This window comes from Perissodus microlepis, chromosome 18, assembly GCF_051167445.1.
Source record: "Perissodus microlepis isolate ML-2025 ecotype Zambia chromosome 18, ASM5116744v1, whole genome shotgun sequence".
NCBI lineage: Eukaryota > Metazoa > Chordata > Actinopteri > Cichliformes > Cichlidae > Perissodus > Perissodus microlepis.
This window is the reverse complement of record NC_140478.1, coordinates 3,771,233-3,789,100: the sequence shown is the minus strand read 5'-3', so window position 1 is coordinate 3,789,100 and position 17,868 is coordinate 3,771,233. Positions and strand designations below refer to the sequence as shown.

General features: G+C 40.4%; 1 protein-coding gene across 9 annotated transcripts in view; it reads left to right on the top strand.

Annotated features, from left to right (window-relative positions):
* astn1 (astrotactin 1) overlaps nt 1-17,868 on the top strand; it is a 439,026-nt gene that overhangs the window by 132,147 nt on the left and 289,011 nt on the right. For all 9 annotated transcript variants that reach the window (XM_084912727.1, XM_084912726.1, XM_084912725.1 and 6 more), the window contains exon 5: nt 173-322. In XM_084912727.1, the coding sequence (XP_084768853.1) occupies nt 173-322 (150 nt within the window). The remainder of the gene's footprint in view (nt 1-172; nt 323-17,868) is intronic.

Here is a 17,868-nt window from a genome sequence, read left to right as displayed (position 1 = left end):
TTCTCATTTTAACTCTTTGCCCAAAAATTCAATTAAACAACAAAAAAAAGAGTGTTTATTGAACCTTCCACCTCAAACTCATGTGTCAAATATAAAACACGTGACTTTAGGAAGCTTTAAGGTTGGTAAGTCTCCTAGCTTACATTTAAAAAATCATTCTTCTTATCTGCAGTGAGTGACAACACCAAGTTGGCGCTAATGAACAAATACAAGGACAACATCATTGCCACGAGTCCCATCGATAGCAACCACCAGCAGAACACCCTGCTTCCCCACAATACCTCCACCAGCCAACGCAAACGTCTCTCCAGCAACACCCGCGGTGAGTCAATCTCTACCATGGATTTGGCACAGACAGCAGATAACATCAACACCACCAATCCATGAGTCCTCTCCAGGACTACTAGCAGCATCAGATCATTAGCTGGACATTGTTGTATCGTTACATGTGTACACTGATCCTGTGAGGTGGCAGCCTGGGGACTTTATGAAGGCAGTTGCATTTGAAAGAGAAGGTTTTCACATGACTTGACATACTTGACATGGCCCTCCAGACAGTAAAGCCAACCTGAAACTTTAATTCTTCTCCTCTCTCCCCTTTTTGTGTACGATAATGTAAGCTACAGAATGAATGTACAGTTTTTAATTGTTGCTTATACTAATAACATACTGTGTGGACATCTCTGTGAAAAGAAGAAGCAGAACACAAAGTATTACCATGAACGTTGGTGTAATCTGTGCTTTTTATACAAGATAGGTCCTGCGTGGCAGTTATGTGTCTAGTTTAGTTAACGCAGTTCAGAGGCTTTAAAAAATCATAATAACCTTAAACCAAGGCTTTAGGGAAGGTTTTAGGGAAACAAGCATAAACACAAATGGTTTCTATCTTCAGAATCTGTCGGTGCAGTGAAATCAAGTCCTAAATGTGGTGGAGTAAGCGGACTAGACATTTTGAGTAGATTTATCAGCAGAGAAAGTGCCACTACTCACTACTTGCTGCTAATATTTTTCAGTGGTCAATAGTTGTTTTTATTTATTTTTTCATTCTGTAGCAATTTGCATATAATTGCCAAATTGCTGCACAGCCTAGCTCCGTTCCTGGAGCTTTAGTAATTCATAATGCAAAAAATCTTCACTCAAGTGATCACATAAATTATTGACTTTCACTTCATTATCCAATTTTTCTCAATGCATCCGTGTTACACACTCACAGTGTTCACAGGAATAAAACAGACTTCAATATTATTGAGTTTTACCAGATAACATCCAGACACACTTGATATGATAATATGATACTGCTCTGTCAAGTCCAGGCAGTGGTCACTTACAGATGCAAGGCAAGGGTCGTCTTAACACCCACGCACACCCGAAACCTCTGCTGCTAATGACTCACACCCTTTTTTACACCTTGGCTCATGCGATGAGGCAAATGATCTATAGTGGGTCAACAGCCCTCATAAGGGACAACTCCCACTAGTGCAAAAAAACCCTGAACTCCCCACTATTTGGTCTTAGAAGTGAAGAAGCTTCTCGGATGAGAGAAGTCCAGTCACTTTTCTTTCCAAGCTTCTTAAATTCCAATTAGATGTTGTTGTTTTTTCAGTGTTGTTCAGTTTCAATGTTATTAGAGTGATCAGCCGCTCCTGTTCATTGAAAGCATTCCTCTATAAAAGCTAAAGTCAGACTTGGGAAGTTCAAATAAATGTTTTCATGTAACCTCAACATTCAAAGCATAATACATGTTAATGCAAGTAGCCACAGAAATAGTAGCTGCTAACATGGTGCTGCTAACAATGCTGGCCTAACAGTGATGTTTTTTAATAAGATCTGATTTGTCAGTCAGTATCACAAAAACATGCATGAAAGCACAATTAGTATAAAAGTATAAAACCTTTGTCATAAAAAGGAATTGACAAAAGGAGTTAACAAAACATTAATTTGACTTTAATATGCTTGTGGTTACTCGCATTGAAAAAAATCCCTGTCTTTTACCAATCACACCTGCATCAGCTGAAATACATTTTCTCTGAGATCTCATTTACTTGTGACCTACGGTAATTGTATTTGTAAACAACATATCGACATGTTTTTTTCATTTATTTTCTTGTTTTCCCATCATTGCTTCTTTTCAGGCAAATGACTGAATATTGGTTCACCACACTAGTAACCAGAAAATGCTCTTGGAACCCAAAAGGCTAAGCCCTCTCCAAGTACTGTGTCTCATTATATGGACATCTTTGTAAGATGTTTTGTAGGAGTGAAAATGCATTTCACTAAAAATGTAAAGGAGCTTGAGGGTCCTGCCCAGTATCTTTGCTGTTTCTAGGACTGCGCTCTTCTGGACAGAGATCTCGTATGTTGTTCCTGGGATCTGCTGGAGCCACTCACCTACCTTGGAGGTCACTGCACTGAGTACTCCGAATGCTTCTCAGGTTCTTCTCTCAGCCATTGGCACTTCTCCAGCTTCTCATGTTCCTTCTTCCCGATACCGCCGTCATTCGGTATAGCTACATCTATCACTACAGCCGTTTTCCTCTGCTTGTCCACCACTACTATACCCGGTTGGTTACCCATCACCAGTTTTTCTGGCTGTATCTGGAAGTATCACAGGATCTTAGCTCAGTCATTCTTGACCACCTTGAGGGCCATGTCCCGTTTTGACCTCGTGACTTCCAGGCCATACTCGACACAGATCCTGTACACTATGCCAGCTACTTGGTTATGGCGTTCCATGTATGCCCTGCCTGCTAGCATCTTACACCCTGCTGTTATGTGCTGGATTGTCTCAGGGGCATCTTTACACAGCCTGCACCTGGGGTCTTGCCTGGTGTGATAGACCCCAACTTCTATGGATCTTGTGCTCAGAGCTTGTTCCTGTGCTGCCATGATTAGTGCCTCTGTGCTGTCCTTCAGTCCAGCTTTGTCCAGCCACTGGTTTTGGATGTCAGCCACTTCCTCTATCTCCGTCAATGATGGTTTTTCTCCTTGCTCCTCTTTCTTGGGTTCCTGCTGCCTGAAGTATTCAGTAATCACACAGTCAGTTTTAGCCATCTTCCTAATGTACTGATTGATGTTTGTTGTCTTATCCTGGGCAGTGGTTCTGACACTCACCACTCCTCTGCCTCCTTTCCTTTCACTTAGTGTCCAGTCTCAGGGTGCTAGATTTGGGGTGAACCCCTCCATGCATGGTAAGGAGCTTTCTTGCCTTGATGTCAGTGGCTTCTGTCTCCTCCGTTGGCCAGCTTATAATCCCAGCAGGGTACCTGTTCAGTGGAAGGGCGTAGGTGAAGATTGCCCAGATCTTGTTCTTTCTATTCAGCTGATTCTTCAGCACTTGCCTGACACTTTGCAGGTATTTGGTGGTTGTGGCTTTCCTAGTGACCTCTTCGTGGTTTCCATCTGGCTGTGGGATTGGTACATGTAGCTGTCCTCGATGTCTGCAATGTTGCCTTCTGGTAGTGCAATCCCCTCATTTCTGACTTCTGACTAGCAGTGGGGACAGACCACTTGGCAGACTTGATGGTGACTTGTGCTACTGGCTTAAAGTCCTGCCTCTAGTGTTGTTCAACACATTTCTATTGAGTTTAGATGTGTCCTTGATCCATCACAGCTGATTTAAATGGACAAATGACCTTCTCAACATGTCCTGAAGTTCTCCAGAGGCCTGGTAATGAACTAATCTTGTGATTCAGGTGTGTTGACCCAGGGTGAGATCTAAAACCTGCAGGGACACCGGCCCTCATGGACTGGGATTGGGGACCCCTGATCTAGGCATTCCAGCATCTATATGTGGGGGATTGAGTTATATATTCACACTACCAGTCGAAGGTTTGGGCACACCTTCTAATTTGATAGTTTTTTCTTTATTTTTTACTACTTTCTACATTGTAGACACATACTGAAGACATCAAACATATGGAGGAAGATATATGCAATTATGTAGCAAAGAAAAAAATGGATAAATAACTCTAAATATGTTCTATGTTTTATATTCCTAAAAAGTAGCCACCCTTTGCTTTGTTGACAGCGCTGCAAACCCTTGGCCTTCTCTCAGTGATGTTCATGATGTAGTCACTTCACAGGTGTGGCTTTTCAGAGTTCATTAGTGGAATTTCTTGCCTTCTTAATGGGATTGGGACCATCAGTTGTGCTGTGCAGAAATCAGGTTGGTACACAGCTGACAGCCTTATTTGAGAACTGTTATAATTCATTGTATGGTAAGAACCAATCAGCTAAGTAAAGAGTAATGACAGTCCATTTTTACCTGAACTGAACGTCAGTCAGTCCGTAAAATTGCTAAAACGTTGAATGTGTCCCCAAGTATAGCGCCAAAACCATCAAGTGCTACAACGAAACGGCTCACATGAGGACACCCCAGAAAAGGAAGACCAAGAGTCACCTCTGCTGCTGAGGATAAATTCATCCGAGTCCCCAGCCTCAGAAATCGCAAGTTAACATCACCTTGAATCAGAGCCCAAATAAATGTTCCAATAACAGACACATCTCTACCAGCTGCCGGTGACACTGTTGGGGATTTATTCAAAATTGAAGACACACTAAACCAGCATGGCTACTGTAGCATCCTGCAGCGGCATGCCATCCCATCTGGTTTGCGTTTACTTAGACCATCATTTATCTTTCAACAGGACAATGACCCCAAACACACCTCCATGCTGTGTAAGGGCTATTTGACCAAGAAGCTCATGGAGCTTCAAGTGGTAGTCAAAAGCCAAGAGTTTGCAAAGCAGTAATGAAAGCAGAGGGTGGCTATTTTGAAGAATTTAAAATATAAAACATGTTTTGAGTTATTGCACACTTTTTTGTTTACTACATAATTCCTTATGTGTTCATTCATAGTTTTGATGCCTACAATGTAAATACTCATGAAAATAATGAAAAATTATTAAATGAGAAAGTGAGTCCAAACTTTTGACCGGTAGTGCATATGCCAGATTTATCCTTCAGTAAAAATGAGGTCTGACAATGAGGCATTATGTGTTCAAGTCTTTGCAGCACTGTGTGCTCAGTTCCCTGCTGTGGATATCTTTTCTCTCTAAATGTTTATCTCTCACTATTCTAGTATTCACAAGAATTCATAGTGAGTCACTGAATGCCACCACAGGCTTAATCATTGACAACATCATGAATGCCCTTTGGAAAACTCAAGAGGACCTTGAGACATTTTCACCTCGTTGGACAAAAGTTATCAATAATAGAGTACAGAATACAGCAGTGTTATAAAAGTAGCATTGGAAAATAAGAGGCATAAAATGAGTCATAGATATAAACATTTCCTGGGAGATTATTGGACTGCGAACAATAAATAAAACAAAGTAAGCAGGAGCATGTGAAATCTCAAAACGATGCAGATCTCTCTTATTATTGTCTTTTTCTACCATACATTTATTTATTTTTTAATTTTGCACTCACATCGTCAGCACAAACACCCATGCCTCCCATGTTCACCTGTGCCTGGACAAGCTGTGATATTGTCCTGTGTAATAAAAGACAAAAGAATATTGGAAATGCAGAGAGAGAGAGAGGATACGGTTGATGAAACTGAGAGACATTATCCCATTATCATAAACAAGAGAAGAAGGCAGCGACATTTTTAAAATGTCATTTTGAAAATCTTAATCTTAAATCTGTTAACCTCAGACCATAACTCACTTTCTTCCACACTCGACTGCAAGTGCTTTATTCTCAGTCCAATTAAAAACAATTCTGTAATGTTCGTTGATGCAAATTAATCTCCAGAAATACCCATTTTTAGCCACACAAAGTAATCCAGAAATCTTTTCCAAACAGTGAGGAAGGATTGGAAATGAAAAGATACAACAGAGGAACATAAACAAAAATGTTCACATGTGCATGTACTTGCAGTCACTTCTATTTATTTATCCTGGAAGATAATCATTCCAAATAAAATAATTCATTGCCTGGCAACCCAACATGACTCTCGGGACACCTTGATTTATAATTGTTAAAGAAGAAACAACTTGGTCTTGTCTTGTTTTACGGAGCCCCGGAGGGGACATGGGAGAAAAAAAAATTAAGACGGACTTTTGTGAGATCTCGCAAAACTAACTCGGGATCTCACAAAAGTTTTGCGAGATCTCGCAAAACAAACTCGGCATCTCGCAAAACTTTTGCGAGCTCTCGCAAAACAAACTCGGGATCTCGCAAAACAAACTCGGGATCTCGCAAAACTTTTGCGAGCTCTCGCAAAACAAACTCGGGATCTCGCAAAACTTTTGCGAGATCTCGCAAAAGTTTTAGCCGCATTCTTCCCGTTAGCTCGAGACCTACTACAGCCGGGAGGAACACCGCTTTCCCGGCACATCGTGCCTCGACCTCCCGGTCGGCTTCGAGCCGGCGTCCGAAGAATGCGGCTAAAACTTTTGCGAGATCTCGCAAAAGTTTTGCGAGATCCCAAGTTTGTTTTGCGAGATCTCGCAAAAGTTTTGCGAGATCCCGAGTTTGTTTTGTGAGAGCTCGCAAAAGTTTTGCGAGATCCCGAGTTTGTTTTGCGAGAGCTCGCAAAAGTTTTGCGAGATCCCGAGTTTGTTTTGCGAGATCTCGCAAAAGTCCGTCTTAATTTTTTATTTCTCCCATGTCCCCTGCGGGGCTCCGTACTGTTTTTCTATCATGGTTTTACTTTGACTGATTTGGACTCACCTGCTTCCACCATGGCTTTGGCAAACAATTGCCTAAAGCCGAGAAGCAAAATAGAAAAAAAGAACAATATTTAAGCAAGTCCTTTTATCAATAATACAGTTAAAACAAATAATAAATGCCCACCACCCAACACAGAGTGGCATACAACACTGCTAGAAGCTCCAGAAGGCAGTGTTGGGATGTTGAAACTCCAGTGGCCAAACATGGTTGCAATGAACTGCAAACAAAAAATGTTTACTTTTAGACCTATGCTTTGCAGCTTTGTGACAAAATGGTGAAAGAGTAAATATGCCTCAGGACAGGTCCAGGCTAGCAGCAGATCTGTGTCAAAAACATACTCTTCATGCATACTTTAATAGTTTTGTTGAATTGCAGGAGTCACTGGATTTGATCAAATTTGCAATAAACATTTGACCAGTTAGAAGGTGCTTGGACAATGAAAACACTGAAGGTAGAAAGTTCAAAACAAAAAGATTCTTGGGTATACATGAGGCTGTAGGGATTTGTATACTCACTTAATATTTGGTTTAGTATGAGACTTCTGTTACTCTTCCCTCACAACCATAACCTGCAGCTTCTTTGCTCACACCTTAGAGGCCAGTTGAATTCAATTCTGTTTAAATTCTGTTTCATTTATATACTGCCAATTCACAACAACTTTCACCTCAAGGGGATTTACATTTATAAGTTAAAGATAATATAATTAATAAATGAATAAACAATATTAGAAAGATACCCCCACAATCACCCAACACCCTATGAGCAAGCACTTGGCAACAGGAAGTACACTCCAGCAAAAAAATATATATAAAAAAAGTAGTGCTACAGGGTTCTAAAAATTACTCCAAACAGCTGCTCATCATTAGGGCCAAACAATTCAATAAAAGCATAAAGATTCCTGGGGCACTTTTAGAATTCATTTTTTTAAAGTATTTAAAAAAATTATAAACATGGTGGTTGTGCCAGATGGGCTGGTCTGAGTAAAATGGCTATTCTAGTGAAATTTTCTACCACAACCAACTCTAGAGTTTAGGTCCAAGAGTATGGTCCAAAAAATAGAAACTATCCAGTGAGTAAATGTTCCTTGTTGATACCAGAGCAGAATGGACAGATTGCTTCAAGCTGATAGTATCAGTAACTTAAATATCCACTCCTATGCAGAAAAGCATCTCTAAATGCACAACACACTGAAAGTTGGAGTAGATGAGCTTCAGCAGCAGTCCACACCCAGTGCCACTCAAACCCAGTGGTTTGTGGACTGTGGGCTCTGGTACTGTAGGATTATAGGTTTTCAAAAGGTATGTTAAGTAAGGTGGTACCAAACCATTGAGACTCTTATAATCAATTAATACATATTTAAAATGGATCCTGAAATGGATTGAAACCCAGTGTAAGGAGGTCAGTGTAGGTTTAGTGTGATCACACTGTTTCTTTACCATCAAAAGGCGAGCTGCTGCATTTTGAAGCTCTAATCAGAGCTAACATATAAAGAGTTATAATGCTCTAGACAAGAGGTAATAAAAGCGTGAATTACCCTCTTAAAGTCATGTGAGTTGAAAGAAACTTAACAACAGAGCTAATCTGTTTATCAAATTATAAAGAACTGCCAAAAGTCACGGTTCAGTCAAGGTTCCTTGCAATCATATGACAGTAAGTGGGTAAAAAGACCAGTGGTGCTGTCATATCCATCTAACAGGTTGGGTCGCTCAAATGAAAATTGTGTTTTACTTTTATTCAGTTAAGTTTATATCCACTCATGATTATACAGCTCTGAATAAAATATGCCTGAATAAAATATGGCTGTTGGTTTGTATAGGCAACTCTATCTTGAGGTCAACTGCAAAGCAATGAAAGGAGATTTTTTTTTTTTAAATGGACCGGAAAGGAAGCATATAGAAAGAGAGAAGAATGGGCCCCAAAAGTGAACCCTGGGGTCCCCCACAAGTGGTAACACGGATGATAAATACTGCCCTAAATGGAGAGAAAAACTCCTATCTGATAGATATGACTGGAGCCAGTGGTCGTATCTTTAATACCTGCACGTAATTCAAGCCGTGTCAGAAAAATGCTACGATCTACAGTGCCAAATGCCGTAGTCAAGTCCAAAAGCATGAGGGAAGCAGACCTGCCAGCACCAGGTCATTCAACACTCACAGAAGGGTTATTTCTGTGCTGTTTCAACAGAAGATTGGACAAATGTTGCCTGTTCTGATGAGTCTCAATTTCTGCTGAGTTGTGCACACCATGGGCCTCTTAGTGACATATGACCATAATTTAAATGACACAGGCTACATGGGTATTGTTGCTGTTGTTTATCCCTTTATGACTGCAGTGTGCCCAGCTGCCATGTGACAAAGCTCAAATCAACTCTAACTGGTGTCTTGAACATAAGTTCACTGTACTCAAATGGTCTTTACAGTCAGTAGATCTCAGTCCAATAGTGCACGGTTGGGATTTGGTTGAATGAAACATTCACATGATGAATGTGTAGCAGAAAAATCTGCAGCAGTTGTGTGATGCTATCATGTCACCGTGGACCAAACTCTCTCTTTAAGGACTGTGCAAAGACACAGAGATTTAAAACAAAGGGGCTAAAACCTAGTAATAGCAAGATATAAATATTAAAGTGACCAGTGACTGTCTAAGTTTTTAATTAGGAGTTATTATCCATGTACAGTTTGATGTTAGCACTGAAGCCTCACAACAACAAGATCTTGGATTTCAGTACACCAGCCGACCCAGGTCTTTCTCTGTGGTGTTTGTATGCTCTCCCATTGCTTGCTTCGGCTCTCTGAAGGTACTTCAGCTTCCTTTCATAGTCATTCTGTCGCAGAAATGCATGAGCTAAATTAATAGGGCTAAATCGGCTGTAGGTGTGACTGTGAATGGTTTTTATTTTTGTTTAAGCCCTGCAGGGGCTGGAGACCTAACTTCTAAGTAATGTTAACGTTTTTGGAGTTCTATGTACATATTCAAAGTGTGTTTTGTGGCAAAAGATGGCTCTAACCCCTCTAGATCTTTGATGTATCTCAAATAGTCAGCTCATCTCGCACTGATCATCTACTGATCTTCTGCTTTATTTGAAGTCAGCCTGTCTACTGACACCAGAACTTAATGCTCCTACAAAGAAAAGAAAGGACTAATTCTGATCAATTTAGGTGCAAAGCTAAAAGAATATGCAAGCATGAAGTAAAGAAATGAAAAATCCATTTGCGTACATTATATTTGTTGTATCAGCATTGGTAATATCAGCTTAGTAAAGAAATAGAAGGATTTGCTGCTTCCTAATACACTCAAAACACACACATACATACACACATACACAATTTTAAAATTTTAGTGCTTCCAGGTAGAGATTAGTATTCACCAAAGCCAGCTGCATAGGAATGAGGCTGTCTAAGCAGGCAATTAGATGTGCTTCATGCAGTTTTGAGTCGCTGTTGTTGGTGTTTCTAGTCACCTATTTTCATCTTTGTCATAAAATATGCACAGACAGAGCTATTGTTGTCCTCAGTGGATAACTTCGGTGCATGTGCAAGGCAGGTAAGGTAAGGACTCTTTCAATTTTTGCTGAAGATGCCCCAGTGTCTCCCTTCACTCCATATGTCAGCACATTTAATGGACTCCAGAGTTACTTCTGCAGCAACTAAAAGTGCCAGATTTGCCAAATGGGAGAAAAGGATGTCAGAGTGAGTGAAAGGAGTGGGCCCAGGCCTGCGGCCCCCATCAGTATTTCATGATTATTATTGCTGAGTGGGTGCATAATTTATTCCTAATTAGCGATGGACCATACACCATAATTAAGTTAATGTTGTCTAAATTGTTGGATAAGGTTAATGTTTCATTAAAGTTATTGTACTTCTGCATACATAACGAGGCTTGCCCTCACCATTGTCTCTTACCCACAGGATAGCAGGGCAAACGTGGGGATAATAACAGACATGAGTATTTTGACAGTATCTTTTCATTGGATGGCATTGCTTGACTTAGTCTAGCTGTTTAGGCCATTTGATTTGACAGTGAAAGCACTGATAGGGCTAATGATAACAATGATGCTGTTGCATTCAAACACTAGAAAAGTGCTACTAAGCTAATGAGCCTGATTCTTACAGAGCGCTTCTTGTTTACATCTGAATACATATATGGGTTATCAGCCTTGATGATCAACTGTTGATTGTACAATGGTGGATTTAGTTCTTGGCAAATCCTGTTATTATACTAAAGAAAATGATTTTCCCAGGCTTGTAGGCTATCCGGTCTTTAAGTGATGACGTGATGAATCCTGCTTCCAGGCCCAAAGTAGTCTTCATTTAATAAGGCTGTTGTGTTTTTAACATGTTTTAATGCTTTGTATCTTCTTCTATTTAATCTCAACAAGCCCCTAAAAATAGTCAGTGATCACTGTCGGCTTCTCTCGGTTTTTATTACCGCTAATCATTTTAAAGTTCGGTTTTTAAGCCCTTACGATGTAACTACAGCCCAGCCCATGCAGCAGTATATTAATGACTAACCTCGTATTGTGGATGGATTATCTCAGTTGTTCTCCTGACTGAGGTTTGGTCCGTTTACAGCATCCTGCCATGCGATTGCATTTGCCCCTAAGCATTGGGAACCCTCACGTTAACTTTTATTGAGTGGAAAAAACTCCTCCGTTCGTTAGCGTTCTTCCTCCAGCTTTACTGTTTATATTTTGCTAACATAGCTTTGTCACGCTAGCGATCACGTAGCATATCATTATATACCAGCTAGCCCAACCTCAGTAACCCTACAAACGTCGCTGCTGTTTACTTTACTGTCTTCATTTATGTTGGAAGAGCTGTACGTTTGAATTTGTTTCATAAATCCCTCAGTCAGTACATGGTGTATTATATTTAGATGGAAGCTAGCGAGCTAACTCCCTGCTAACTTCTAACTCCGTTAAATGTAATAAATTCTGTTTTCGTGGATGCCTGGATGTTAAACTTAATTGTTACACCTGGTAGAGCAGCAACACTGATCATTTTATTACAGATGAAAGAATTTAGACCAGTTTTTAACTCTCACTAATGCTGCAGGGATCATTTGACTTTGGGACCTGCAGCTGAGTTTGGGCCCAGACATGGCTAGTGATGTCAGACTTAAAGACCGGATTCCAAATATTTCACAGATGGAGACTGAAAGATAGAGGAAAATAGCAAGACCCGCAAATGCCCTATATAGAGACATTCATTATTGTTATTTTGAGACTTAAATTAAAAGCCTGTCATATAACATGTCCGATATTAATAGTGAGGTATCATTGTGACATTGAAAGTATAACTTAGTCAAACACTTTTTGATATGAAAGCTGTTTGGCCTGACACGATCTGCTCGACAGACACAAGCATCTAATCGAATGGCATTTATTTATTTATTTTGTTGTTGTTGTTGTTTTGTTTGCTGCGTTTGGTTACTAGTTAACAAAAACTATCTTGTCACATACTGTGCTGTAGAATCTTATCAAATTGCCACCACTAAATTACAACAAAAGGGCAGAAGAAGCTGCTAAATCATTAGTCTATGCTCTTTGGGGACTAGGATCTCATATAAAGGTTTTGCGGGGTTTAGGTTTGATTGTTTTTGCTGCTGAAATGTTTAGTAGTGTCTTAAAATCTCAAATGTTCCACCAGAGGTAGGATGAACAGACTATACCAAATTAAATCTGCTACACAAAATACATAAATGCATAAATAAATGAATCTATTTCTGTAGATTCAGTTTATTTGGTATAACAGGCAAACTCTCAATGCATGCAATTTATACTTCATTGTAAATTTGTAAGTGCTAATTGAACATAGAATTTGCCATTTTAATTGTACGGATGTAAGTGTGTGTGTTTGCCAGTTATTATTTTAACACTGCCTGCCAAGTTACTGTGGCAATAACAAAAGTACAGAGGGTTAGCCACAGACTAGCAGCTGTCCCTTGGTACTGCAATGCCTTCAAATATCACTTTTTTCTCCCTTCTTATTAATATATTATAGGATCCACTGCATTTGCTCTCCTGCAACATCCTTATTTTCCGTATATAGTTGTCATTCTACTGAACAGTGCTTTTGCAACACTGCATCATAGTTAGGAATTCATTTTTTTTATTTTATAATAATAAGTCATCTATGTTGGGAGCTGTAAACTTTTTGGTTAGCTTCTTGTTAGCTTTTCTTTTGGAAAGGTTTGGCATTTTAATTTGGAGTCGTATTTTTGGGGGGTGGTTTCATGTAACTAAAAACACACATCTATAATTGCCCTAATTTTTTTAATAAGTATTTTTTAAAAAAAAAAAAAGGCTTTCTAGAGCAGAAAGCAAGATTTAGTATTCTTTGGATATTACATTTGGGCAGATCTTGCTCAAATATCATGATTTTGCTTCTTCTTTTAGGAAAAACAAATTATATGTGGACTGGTAATAGGTTGTATAGGTTGTATTGTTGTTGCAAATAGTTATTTTCATAGCAGCTATTCTTGAGATGAGCACTCTTGTTCCAGTTGCAGTGATATTATTATCGTCTGGATATGCTTGTTTATGTCCACTTCCTCTGTCAGGGCAGATTGTCATTCTGGTGCCATTATTCTCTCAGCTGCCTGATTCTAGCACTGGATATCATTTTGGTTTATAAGAGGTACTTGTCTCTGCTGTGCATGCTGGGTTGTGGGTGAACATCATGCAGTGAACATTTAAAGGAGTCTAACTTGTGTTTGTAGCAGTGTTAAGCACTACACCTTCAGCTCAGGTTTAAGATATAAAGTTGCCTGCTGTGCAAGGATGAGTCTTCTTCAGGAGTTGCTTTTTTTCTCCACTGTGAGTCACACTGTTACATTTTAAGTGGCATCTTTTTAACAAATGTACAGTGCTGTGAAAAAAACATTTACCCCCTTTTTTCATTTTTGTCCCCTAAAGCTAAGAACTGTTGTGCACCAAGAACTGTAATCAAGCAATTCTTCTTTCCAAGAAGTTCTAACTGCCAATAAGTCTTTCACATCATGGCAGAGGAATTTTTGCTCACTCTTCTTTCCAGAATTGTTTTACTTCAGCCACATTAGACAGTTTTCAAGCATGAATTGCCTGTTTAAGGTCAGTCTATCCTGGATTACAGGCCGGACTTTGACTAGACTAGTCTAAGGAGCTCAGAAAGAAAAGCGTCTGGACTTCTTAGATTGCTTGAAGACGTTTCACCTCTCATCTGAAAAGCTTCTTCAGTTCTAGGGTAAAATGGTGGAGAGTCCCAGATTTAAACCCCATGGGAGTATCCCCCCAAAGAGGGACAAAAGGACCCCCTGATGATCCTCTACCTAATCACAAGAGCCAAGGTGTGAAAGCGGGCGTGGGTCACAATCAGCCAGGGTTTTGGGTGAGCTCATTGTGAAACCTGGCCCCACCCTATCATGTGATTTCCTGAGGTCAGATGGCCCAGGGTGTGAGTGGCCGTTAAGGTGTCTGGGAAGGGAACTCAAAACTGGATTATAGATGGCAGACAGTTGGTGTCGTAAGCCACCGCCTCTGTTCAAAGATGGTCGCTCACAGTGAACATAAATGGCTTCTTTCACTCCTCTTTCAAACCATCTGTCTTCTCTGTCCAAAATGTGAACATTGGCATCCTCGAAAGAGTCCGCTGAGTCCATCTGCGGTCCATTTACCCTAGAATTGAAGAAGCTTCTCGGATGAGATGTGAAACGTCTTCAAGCAACCTAAGAAGTCCAGACGCTTTTCTTTCCAAGCTCCTTAGACTACGATGACCTGGATGACTGAGAACCTTCACAAACATTTTGACTAGACTACAAAACAGCTCTGCACAGCACCTTTATTCTTGAACATCAGTACACTTCGTCTCCGTTCCTCAGGCCTCCTCTCACTCTGCAACATTAGGTCAAACAATCTGGTTAAAAAAATCCACCGCCCACTCTTTTAGACATCTCAAGAGATAGGTCATTATGACGAGTCGCCTTTCCACTCCCCCATCGTTGTCATGTAGCTGCCCTCACTTCAACCTTACTAATCCTCTGCACATTCTAATTCACTAACTTTCCTCCATCCATTGTCTGTCTCATTTTCCACATTCATCAGCTACTCAAAGTACTCCTTCCATCTTCTAAAAGAACTATCTTCACTTGTTAGTATATTTCCATCTTTATCCTTAACCACTTTAACTTTATTTCCCACGCAGTCAATTTTCTTGGCAGACTGATATAAGTTCTTTTCTCCTTTCTTGTGTCCAGCCTCACATACAACTCACTTAGGGCCTTTTCCTTTACCGTTGCCACCTCTCTCTTTGATGTATACCTGTCTATTTTCTTCATCTCCTTGACTATCCTACTTTATTTTTGCCAACCTCTTCCTTTGAATTCTTTCCTGTACTTCCTCGTTCCACCAACAAGTGTCTTTGTCCTCTTTCCTCTGTCTAGAGGAACCAAACAGGCTCTTGGCAGTTCCCTTAGCTTCTCAGCTGTACTTTCCTAGTTAGCTGCTAACTCTTTCCTACCACCCAAGATCTTCCTCAACTCCTCCCTGAACTCTATGTAACATTCTTCCATCTTCAGCTTCCACCATTTAATCCTTGCTCCTACCTTGGACACCTGATATTGCTTAGCTACATTCTCCCCTGATACCACCTCGCAGTCTTCTGTCTCTTTCAGATTCTGTCCTTCTCTGCTTAACATCTTACCTATCCAACATCTCCTTATGACTTCTGTTTCCTTCTGCTACATGTCCATTGAAGTCTGATCCAATCACTGCTCTCCTCTCCCTGATGTCACTCTCTACCTCTTCATCCATTCTTCTTTCTCTTCTAACTGGCATCCAAACTGTGGGACACATGCACAGACAACACTCAACATCACCCTTTCGACTTCCAGCTTTAAACTCATGATCCTGTCTGACGCTCTTCACCTGTACAGTACTATTCACATAGTCTTCCTTTAAGATTACGTCTACTAAAATCCTCTTCCTGTGTATTCAATTCAATTCAATTCAATTTTATTGATATAGCGCCAAATCACAACAAAAGTCGCCTCAAGGCGCTTCATAGATACAGAGAAAAACCCAACAATCATATGACCCCCTATGAGCAAGCACTTTGGCGACAGTGGGAAGGAAAAACTCCCTTTTAACAGGAAGAAACCTCCGGCAGAACCAGGCTCAGGGAGGGGCGGGGCCATCTGCTGCGACCGGTTGGGGTGAGAGAAGGAAGACAGGATAAAAGACATGCTGTGGAAGAGAGACAGAGGTTAATAACAGATATGATTCAGTGCAGAGAGGTCTATTAACACATAGTGAGTGAGAAAGGTGACTGAAAAAGAAAAACTCAATGCATCTTGGGAATCCCCCGGCAGCCTACGTCTATTGCAGCATAACTAAGGGAGGATTCAGGGTCACCTGGTCCAGCCCTAACTATATGCTTTAGCAAAAAGGAAAGTTTGAAGCCTAATCTTGAAAGTAGAGATAGTGTCTGTCTCCTGAATCCAAACTGGAAGCTGGTTCCACAGAAGAGGGGCCTGAAAACTGAAGGCTCTGCCTCCCATTCTACTTTTAAATACTCTAGGAACAACAAGTAGGCCTGCAGAGCGAGAGCGAAGTGCTCTAATAGGGTGATATGGTACTACAAGGTCATTAAGATAAGGTGGGGCCTGATTATTTAAGACCTTGTATGTGAGGAGCAGGATTTTGAATTCAATTCTGGATTTAACAGGAAGCCAATGAAGGGAAGCCAAAACAGGAGAAATATGCTCTCTCCTTCTAGTCCCTGTCAGCACTCTTGCTGCAGCATTTTGGATTAGCTGAAGGCTTTTCAGCGGGTTTTTTGGACATCCTGATAATAATGAATTACAGTCGTCCAGCCTGGAAGTAATAAATGCATGAACTAGTTTTTCAGCGTCACTCTGAGACAGGATATTTCTAATTTTAGAGATGTTGCGCAAATGGAAGAAAGCAGTCTTACATATTTGTTTAATGTGTGCGTTGAAGGACATGTCCTGGTCAAAAATGACTCCAAGGTTCCTCACAGCGTTACTGGAGGCCAAGGTAATGCCATCCACAGTATGAATCTGGTTAGATACCATATTTCTAAGCTTTTCAGGGCCGAGTACAATAACCTCAGTTTGATCTGAATTAAGAAGCAGAAAGTTAGCGGCCATCCAGGTCTTTATGTCTTTAAGACATTCCTGCAGTTTAACTAATTGGTGTGTGTTATCTGGCTTCATGGACAGATAGAGCTGGGTGTCATCTGCATAGCAGTGAAAATGTATGCTATGTCTTCTAATGATGCTGCCTAAGGGAAGCATGTATAATGTAAACAGAATTGGTCCTAGCACTGAACCCTGTGGAACTCCATAATTAACCTCAGTGTGTGAAGAGGACTCTCCATTTACATGCACAAATTGGAGTCTATTAGATAGATATGATACAAACCACTGCAGTGCAGTACCTGTAATACCTACAGCATGTTCTAATCGCTCTAATAGGATATTATGGTCGACAGTATCGAACGCTGCACTGAGGTCTAGCAGGACAAGCACAGAGATGAGTCCACTGTCAGAGGCCATAAGAAGATCATTTGTAACCTTCACTAAAGCTGTTTCTGTGCTGTGATGAGCTCTGAAACCTGACTGAAACTCTTCAAATAAACCATTCCTCTGCAGATGATCTGTTAGCTGTTTGACAACTACTCTTTCAAGGATGTTTGATATAAAGGAAGGTTGGAGATTGGCCTATAATTAGCTAAGACTGCTGGGTCTAGAGATGCTTTTTGAGTAAAGGTTTAACTACAACCAGCTTGAAGGCCTGTGGTACACAGCTGATTATTAGAGATAGGTTGATCATATTTAAGATTGAAGCATTAATTAATGGCAGGACTTCTTTGAGCAGTTTTGTAGGAATGGGGTCTAAAAGACACGTTGATGGTTTGGAGGAAGTAATTATTGAAGTTAACTCAGAAAGATCAATTGGAGAAAAAGAGTCTAACTTAACATCAATGGTACTAAGAGTAGCTGTAGATAATATTACATCTGTGGGATGATTATTGGTCATTTTTTCTCTAATGATAAAAATTTTATTTGTGAAGAAGTTCATGAAGTCATTACTAGTTAACGTTAAAGGGATGGTTGGCTCAACAGAGCTCTGACTGTTTGTCAGCCTGGCTACAGTGCTGAAGAGAAACCTGGGGTTGTTCTTATTTTCTT